This window comes from Oncorhynchus gorbuscha, linkage group LG13 (assembly GCF_021184085.1).
Source record: "Oncorhynchus gorbuscha isolate QuinsamMale2020 ecotype Even-year linkage group LG13, OgorEven_v1.0, whole genome shotgun sequence".
NCBI lineage: Eukaryota > Metazoa > Chordata > Actinopteri > Salmoniformes > Salmonidae > Oncorhynchus > Oncorhynchus gorbuscha.
The window spans coordinates 90,085,557-90,094,725 of record NC_060185.1 but is presented as its reverse complement, the minus strand read 5'-3'; the positions used below and the strand labels follow the sequence as shown (position 1 = coordinate 90,094,725).

Below are 9,169 nucleotides of genomic sequence, written 5' to 3'. Positions count from 1 at the left end.
ACACACCTACTCATTCAAGGGTTTTTCTTTATTTTTAATATTGTATACATTTGTAGAATAATAGTGAAGACATCAAAACTATGAAATAACACATATGGAATCTTGTAGTAAACAAAAATGTTAAACAAATAAAATACATTTTATATTTGAGATTCTTCAAAGTAGCCACCCTTTGCCTTGATGACAGCTTTGCACACTCTTGGCATTCTCTCAACCAGCTTCATGAGGAATGCTTTTCCAACAGTCATGAAGGAGTTCCCACATATGCTGAGCACTTTTTGGCTGCTTTTCCTTCACTCTGGGGTCCAACTCACCCCAAACCATCTCAATTGGGTTGAGGTCGGGTGGTTGTGGAGGCCAGGTCATCTGATGCAGCACTCCATCGCTCTCCTTGGTCAAATAGTCCTTACACAGCCTGGAACCGTTTTTCCTGGTACTGTATATTCACTGTAGTAGGCCCATTGTTGTAAAGTCACATGGAACTACACCAACCAACCAACAGGGGTCACTCAAGAATTGTGAATGAAACGTTACAATTCATGTCACTGCCAAAGTAGACCTCTGTCCTACTGACTGACTTACTGGTGTTATGCCTACACCTCTGGGGAGAAAATAGTATAGCCCTTTTAAGTCATATTTCTATACTGAGTTGGACAATACTAGAATTGGAGAAGCACTCTGAGACCACGGTGATCACTTGCCATTTGTGGCCACAGTTGACACAGGTGGAATTGGAACTTTGTGGTGGAACAAACTGACTCGTTTCTCATCATGATTAACAGTAAGTATGTTACTACGGTTACAGAGAAGAACCTTTTGTAGGTCATGTTCCTTTCACCACAACCATTTACATAATCATTTTACTTTCAATTGGTCAATTCCTCAAACCACTAAACCAGAGATAAAGGGTACAGGAAGAAGTTAAAGAATACTGTCAAATCAGGTTATTCAGTTACCTGTAGTGCAAAGAATACTGACTAACCAGTTGTTCTTATTTTCTGCTGCAAACTGTAAAATCAGCTCATTAAGTTACAGTAGTGGGAGGGGCAGCAGGGGTGTGTGTTAGCATAGCAGTGCCCAAATAAGGCAGTAGGTGTACAACCCCAGTCTTCCTCCCTTACACTAGTCTGGCAGAGTGACAGGTGGGAGGGGTGGGAGAGGAGGAGACGATGTTAACAGTATCCAGGTAGGCTACAGGTACAGCTACCTCCAGCCCCAGTCTTCCTACTCTTAGCAGAGGTGGAGGCAGAGGAAACCCAGACAGGTGTCATGTGTGTAGGCTACGGGCCATGGGACGGATGAAAATATGAACTGGGCTGTACTCCTTCAGGTCAGTCAATCATTAGAGAATTTCCTTATCGCTTAATTAATTAATCACTGTACGGCAATGTATCTGTCATATCATCTGTCATATTATATCTTGTATCTATGTAATTGTCTAATAAATATTAGTTCACCAAAGGTCAGTGAACCGCCATAGGTCAATATGAGTGCAGTATCTGTGACTAGATCTTCTCGTTCATGCATTGACACAGACTGATTCATAGTTTTACCTGGAAGCTAATAGAAGGCAATATGACAGTGTTATCTTTGACTACATTCATTCCTAGCCTGTTTATTTAGTTACTCTGGCAACATAGTATTATTGTTGATCATTACTTGGTCCTTGTTTTGGTAGCTCTCATATCACAGGGAGCTAGTATATGGGTGATAGGTCAAGGGTTATGGGATATTGCTGAGAAAAAAGTCACAAAGTTCTTGAGTTAATGGGTTACTGTTGTGACTGGGAGCACATGAAAAAGAAGACACTCTTTACACTCCTTGGGTGTATAAAGAATAATGCTCAAGGAGAGCTATTATTCACTATTATTTAATATGGAACATCGTCATGTAAATATGTAAATTGTAATGTAAATTATCTGCATGTGTTTTGTTAAGTGCATTTTTATAATGATTCTTTATAATTCCACAAGCATGTTTTGTCATTAGTCATGGTGCAGTAGGTTTGAATAGTAAGTGGATGGGGGAGGGGGGGTTGGGGGTGAGATGCATCAGATTATATTACAATACTGCTGCACACACAGGATTTGTCCCCAATGCCACCCTAATTCCCCAAATAGTGCACAGAGGTACTGCACTGGGTCCTGGTCAGAAGTCCTGCACTGGGTCCTGGTCAGAAGTAGTTCACTAGGTCCTGGTCAGAAGTCCTGCACTGGGTCCTGGTCAGAAGTAGTTCACTAGGTCCTGGTCAGAAGTACTGCACTGGGTCCTGGTCAGAAGTAGTTCACTGGGTCCTGGTCAGAAGTAGTTCACTGGGTCCTGGTCAGAAGTAGTTCACTGGGCCCTGGTCAGAAGTAGTTCACTGGGCCCTGGTCAGAAGTACTGCACTGGGTCCTGGTCAGAAGTACTGCACTGGGTCCTGGTCAGAAGTAGTTCACTGGGCCCTGGTCAGAAGTACTGCACTGGGTCCTGGTCAGAAGTACTGCACTGGGTCCTGGTCAGAAGTAGTTCACTGGGCCCTGGTCAGAAGTAGTTCACTGGGCCCTGGTCAGAAGTACTGCACTGGGTCCTGGTCAGAAGTACTGCACTAAATAGGAATAGGGTGCCATTTAGGACTCAGGAACAGTCCCTTGTTTTAAAGGAGCCACTGAGGTAGAAATGTCACTGTTGATAATAGATCATTAAAGGAGGGAAGATTTTTTCGTCCTAGCCTACTTCAGGGGGAAATTCCAAGGATTATAATTTCCTCAGATGAATGTTTTTTCTCCTCACAACAATTTCTCTCCAGTGTTTAAGTTCCCAATTCAGGTTCTCCTTTAGAACGTGGTACATATCAGTGGTTTACTTCACACCAATGTCTTCTAGTGTTCCAAGTCCTACGTTTTCATTTCTATGTTCTCCTTTAGAACGTGCTGGTCATGGTCCATCTCAGGCAGATCCTGTGCTACGGTTCTGTTCGGCTCTCGGTTCCAGAGGAGCAGGAGGCTGGGGTCCGGGTCGGGTCCATCGGGTCCACGTTCCCCCCCCTTTACCAGCTCCTGACCCAGTTCTACCTCAGGGTGGACCAGGGGACAGGGGATGTCTACACCACCGACAACAGGTGGTTATTTATGGAAACTCATTCTAGATGTGGTAGCCTACAGGCCTTCTGACTGTTTCTTTACATAACTGGATGGATTTCTGCACTTATTTGACATTTGTTATTGCTGTATGTTTGTAATGTATAGCGGCTGCTGATAAAGACACTTCCTCTTGACTAGTAGCAAAGTAATTATCTACACTATGTGACCAGAGGTATGTGGACACCTGCTCGTCGAACATCTCATTCCAAAGTCACCGGCATTAATATGGAGTTGGTCCCCCCTTTGCTGATTGATATAACAGCCTCCACTCCTTTGGGAAGGCTTTCCTATTAGATGTTGGAACATTTCAGCCACAAGGGCATTAGTAAAGTCGGGCACTGATGTTGGGTGATTAGGTCTGGCTCGCAGTCGGCGTACCAATTAATCCCAAAGGTTTTCGATGGGGTTGAGGTAAGGACTCTGTGCAGGACAGTCAAGTTCTTCCACACCAATCTCGACAAATAATTTCTGTATGGATCTCGCTTTGTGCACAGGGGCATTGTCATGCTGAAACAGGAAAGGGCCTTCTCTAAACTGTTGCCACAAAGATGGAAGCACAGAATCATCTAGAATGTCATTGTATGCCCTAGCGTTAAGAATTCCCTTCACTAAGGGGCCTAGCCAAAACCATGAAAAATAGCCCCAGACCATTATTCCTCCTCCACCAAACTTTACAGTTAGCACTATGCATTGGGGCAGGTAGCGTTCTCCTGGCATTCGCCAAACCCAGATTCATCCATCGGACTGCCAGATGGTGAAGCGTGATTCATCACTCCAGAGAACTCGTTTCCACTGCTCCAGAGTCCAATGGTGGTGAGCTTTGGCATTGCGCATGGTGATCTCAGGCTTGTGTGCAGCTGCTCGGCCATGGAAAACCATTTTATGAAGCTCCCGAATAATCGTTATTGTGCTGACGTTGCTTCCAGAGGCAGTTTAGAACTCGATAGTGAGTGTTGCAACCGAGGACGGACGATTTTTACACCCTACACGCTTCAGCACTCGGTGGTCCCGCTCTGTGAGCTTGTGTGGCCTACCACAGCCGCGATAACAGTACTTACAGTTGTCCGGGCAGCTCTAGCTGGGCAGAAATTTGACTAACTGACTTGTTGGAAAGGTGGCATCCTATTGCGGTGCCACGTTAAAGTCACTGAGCTCTTAAGTACGGGCCATTATACTGCCAAAGTTTGTCCATGGAGATTGCATGGCTGTCTGTTAGATTTTACACACCTATCAGCAACGGGTGTGGCTGAAATAGCCGATTCCACTAATTTGAAGGGTTGTCCACATACTTTTGTATATATAGTGTATGTTGTAACAGTAATTTATCCATCTATCTATTGCAGGATGGACCGAGAGGCCCTGTGTCCTGACCAACTCCAGGCTGAGGAGTGTATCGTCCCACACGACGCCATCGTGGGCCCTGAGGCAGAGCTGGTGAAGTTCATGGTAGTAGTAGAGGACATCAATGACCACGCTCCTCACTTTGACAACACTGAGATCCATCTGAGTGTCTCTGAGGATGTGGCTGTAGGGGCCAGTTTCTTATTGGACGACCAGGCAGAGGACAGAGACATGGGACGTAACGGACAGCTGCAGTACCACCTAGAGGGCGCCGGTGGGTTTTTCAGTGTGACAGTAGAAGAAGAAGATGAAGTGGCCATTTTCTTTTTGGTTGTGCGACAAGGACTAGACCGCGAGAAGCAGGATCTTCATGAGTTGACTCTAGTGGCAGCAGACTGTGGTTCTACCCCACTAAGCGCCACAGCAACGTTATTCATAAAAGTGACTGACGTGAATGACAACTGCCCAGAGTTTACCCTGGACAGCACCCAGAAGGTGGTTATTACAGAGGACACACCCAGAGACACAGTAGTAGCCAGGGTCAGAGCCACAGACCTAGACCTGGGCCCCAACGCTGACATTACCTACTCCCTCAGCCCCAAGGTCTCAGAACGGGCAAGGGAACTCTTCAGTCTGGACAGTCACACTGGCCTGATCAGCCTGAGAGGAGACCTCAGAGACCGCCACAGTGACAGTGTTAGTGACAGGGGAGAGGAGGTGGTGTTGAAAGTGTTAGCCAGCGGCCCCCACTGCCCCCCTGCAGACACTCAGGTAACCGTATCCCTGCTCCCCGCGCCATACCAGGAGAATGGCATAAAGATCAGGTTCATAGCAGAGCATCAAAACCAGACGATAGTGTTGCAGGAAAACCAGCCCCCCACTGTCTTGGCTTTGCTAGAGCTACCGGGGGATACTACTAGTGTTAGAGGCTCATCGTATCTCTCCATTGAAGGAGAGGTGCCGTTCTCTTTGAGCCGGCAGAATGGCAAATACCTCCTGTCGACATCAAAGCCTTTAGACTACGAGGTGAAGAGTGAATATCGTGTTTCTGTAGTGATGCGTGGTGATGTTGAAGAGCCTGCAGCTCACGGCTTCCCCAGGAGAGAGATCCAGGTGAGGGTGGTGGATGTGAATGATAATGCTCCACAGTTTCTCCAGAGTCACTATCTGATAGACATAGAGGAGAATAACCCCTCTGGGGCGTCTCTGCTGAAAGTTAGGGCGCAGGATGCAGACAGCGGTCAGAACGGGCGGGTCACTTACAAACTGGATCGACCATCACACACGGCGGCAGCAATAACCCTTTATAGAATCGACCAGAACACAGGTCAGCTGACAGTTTCTGTACCCCTGGACAGAGAACAACAGGATGTTCACAGACTGACTATTGTAGCCAGAGATAACGGCTCTCCTCCATTAGAGTCCTCTGTGATGGTGACGATCACCGTCCTGGACCAGAATGATAACGCTCCTGTCTTCATCACCCCTCACTTCATGTTCTTCATCCCTGAGAATATACCTCCCCTGGCCCAGGTGGGGAAGGTGGGGGTGTCAGACATAGACGCAGGGCTTAATGGGGATGTGGAGGTGAGGGTGGTGAACAGCAGTGGCAGCCCCTTCGTCATAGACAACGCCCAGGGGACGCTGCGCTGCATGGCCGATGTCGACCGCGAGAAGCAGGACCGCTACGAGTTAGATCTGCTCGCCACCGACAACGGACGCCCGTCACCTCTGACCTCCGTCGCCAGGGTAACAGTGTTCATCGAGGATGTCAACGACAACCAGCCCCAGGTCATCCTTCCCAGCAGCAACCTGTCGTGTCTCACCATCTCCACTGGGACCACCACGGGCACCATGGTAACCAAGATCTACGCCATCGACAAGGACTCAGGGTTAAACTCGGAGATCACATACACCATTGCAGCGCGGGAACCACCGGGCACCTCTACATCATCCCATCACCACAGCAGCAGTCCCTTCCAGCTGGACGCTCGGTCTGGTAATGTGACCTTAGCCCAGAGACTCATGGGTAAGGACCTGGGGATGCACCACCTGTTCATCGTGGTGACTGACGGTGGGAAACCAGCGCCCCTCCACACCACCGTCTGGGTCAATCTGCTGGTCAACGACACCTTGGAACCATGCCATCTGGACACCATGCCCAGATCCCTGCCCTACAGACTGGCACAGACGCCCTCCGAAACCCCCTCCGAGATGCCCGTCTGTGACAGACACACTCAGTTGATCCTGCTGCTAGGCCTGGGCATGATGGTGGCCTCGCTCTGTCTGTTTCTGGCCACAGTTGTTTTATACATGAAACAGAGGAAGAGATCTAGAGGGGAACAACAGCAGAGGAGGGGGATAAATGAGGAGAATCAGATTCCTCTACGCATTCCGGAGAGATATTTCTTAGGAGAAGAGTTATAACGAGAGAGAGGCTTGTTCTGACTGGACTCTATATTATGAATTGTTGACGTTTCTTGTATTGTATTTCTTGTATATCAAGTTCTCTCACGTCACCCCGCTCCTCCGCTCTCTCCACTGGCTTCCAGTTGAAGCTCGCATCCGCTACAAGACCATGGTGCTTGCCTACGGAGCTGTGAGGGGAACGGCACCTCAGTACCTCCAGGCTCTGATCAGGCCCTACACCCAAATAAGGGCACTGCGTTCATCCACCTCTGGCCTGCTCGCCTCCCTACCACTGAGGAAGTACAGTTCCCGCTCAGCTCAGTCAAAACTGTTCGCTGCTCTGGCTCCCCAATGGTGGAACAAACTCCCTCACGACGCCAGGACAGCGGAGTCAATCACCACCTTCCGGAGACACCTGAAACCCCACCTCTTTAAGGAATACCTAGGATAGGATAAAGTAATCCTTCTCACCCCCCCTCCCTTAAAATATTTAGATGCACTATTGTAAAGTGGTTGTTCCACTGGATGTCATAAGGTGAATGCACCAATTTGTAAGTCGCTCTGGATAAGAGCGTCTGCTAAATGACTTAAATGTAAATGTAATGTACCTTTTTAAAAGCATGAAATTCTTAAAATTAAATACAATTAAAATACATTTTCACTATTTTCACACAAAGGAGTCTCTCTCTTTCAATATTCTAAAATAAAACGCTCTGGTTAAATGTCTGATACAATCGAATATACATTTTATCAAGCTAACAAATGAAGGACTGAAGAAATAAAGAAAACAGCTTTAATATTAAGGTGAGGTGATGAATTAAAGTTCATCATTGATGTCAGGGTGGCTTAGTGGTTAGAGCATTGGACTAATAACCAGAAGGTTGCAAGTTCAAACCCCCGAGCTGACAAGGCACAAATCTGTCATTCTGCCCCTGAACAGGCAGTCAACCCAATGTTCTGTTTTTTTCTTAACTGACTTGCCTAGTAAAATAAATATAAATTATAACAAATGAAAGGAACATTTCTTTCTTCATTTGCCGTGAGCTTAATATTTAATTTACTTCAGCAAATTGTAGACTAAAATTAGCAGCAGAAACTAACCCAAAGTAATGCAAACAAAGACAAGACTGTGTGACTTTGTTTATATGCCAAATAGCACCCTATTCCCAACATAGTGCCCTACTTGTGGAATGGCTCTGGTCAGAAGTAGTGCACTATATAGGGAATAGGGTGATATTTGGGACACACAATATATATCTAATCAAAATGTGAGTGAGAATGAAATCTGAGACATTCAATGAAATCATTAACTAGATAAATGTGACCTGTCAACAGAGGCAGACATTGATGTTCAATAACGGATACACGTTTTGAATTTGTATGTAAGTAAATGTGAGAAGAAGAAAACACAAAGTGAAAGTGATTTTAATCACAAGATCTTAATGTTTGGTTTCCATTCTCTTTAGCCTAATCCCTAGTGAGATCTTTATGTTTGGTTTCCATTATCTTTAGCCTAATCCCTAGTGAGATCTTTATGTTTGGTTTCCATTATCTTTAGCCTAATCCCTAGTGAGATCTTTATGTTTGGTTTCCATTATCTTTAGCCTAATCCCTAGTGAGATTTTTATGTTTGGTTTCCATTATCTTTAGCCTAATCCCTAGTGAGATCTTTATGTTTGGTTTTCATTATCTTTAGCCTAATCCCTAGTGAGATCTTAATGTTTGGTTTCCATTATCTTTAGTCTAATCCCTAGTCAGACCTTTATGTTCTGTTTCCATTATCTTTAGCCTAATCCATAGTGAGATCTTTATGTTTGGTTTCCATTATCTTTAGCCTAATCCCTAGTGAGATCTTTATGTTTGGTTTCCATTATCTTTAGCATAATCCCTAGTGAGATCTTTATGTTTGGTTTCCATTATCTTTAGCATAATCCCTAGTGAGATCTTAATGTTTGGTTTCCATTATCTTTAGCATAATCCCTAGTGAGATCTTTATGTTCTGTTTCCATTATCTTTAGCCTAATCCCTAGTGAGATCTTTATGTTTGGTTTCCATTATCTTTAGCCTAATCCCTAGTGAGATCTTTATGTTTGGTTTCCATTATCTTTAGCCTAATCCATAGTGAGATCTTTATGTTTGGTTTCCATTATCTTTAGCCTAATCCATAGTGAGATATTTATGTTTGGTTTCCATTATCTTTAGCCTAATCCCTAGTGAGATCTTTATGTTTGGTTTCCATTATCTTTAGTCTAATCCCTAGTCAAACCGTTATGTTCTGTTTCCATTATCTTTAGCCT

The 9,169-nt window shown here is 45.4% G+C and overlaps 1 protein-coding gene across 2 annotated transcripts; it reads left to right on the top strand.

The window, feature by feature from the left end:
* The first annotated feature begins 1,159 nt into the window (after positions 1-1,159).
* LOC123993689 (protocadherin-20-like) lies at positions 1,160-7,807 on the top strand. 2 transcript variants are annotated; one of them, XR_006831496.1, is made up of 4 exons: positions 1,160-1,330; positions 2,907-3,100; positions 4,466-6,948; positions 7,478-7,807. XR_006831496.1 is itself a non-coding variant. In XM_046296089.1 (3 exons), the coding sequence occupies exons 1-3, from the start codon at positions 1,307-1,309 to the stop codon at positions 6,888-6,890; spliced, it is 2,643 nt and encodes an 880-aa protein (XP_046152045.1). In that variant the 5' UTR covers positions 1,160-1,306; the 3' UTR covers positions 6,891-7,087. The 2 variants fall into 2 exon arrangements, 1 of the variants encoding a protein (XP_046152045.1); XM_046296089.1 differs by lacking the exon at positions 7,478-7,807 and having other exon boundaries at positions 4,466-7,087.
* Positions 7,808-9,169: the final 1,362 nt, after the last annotated feature.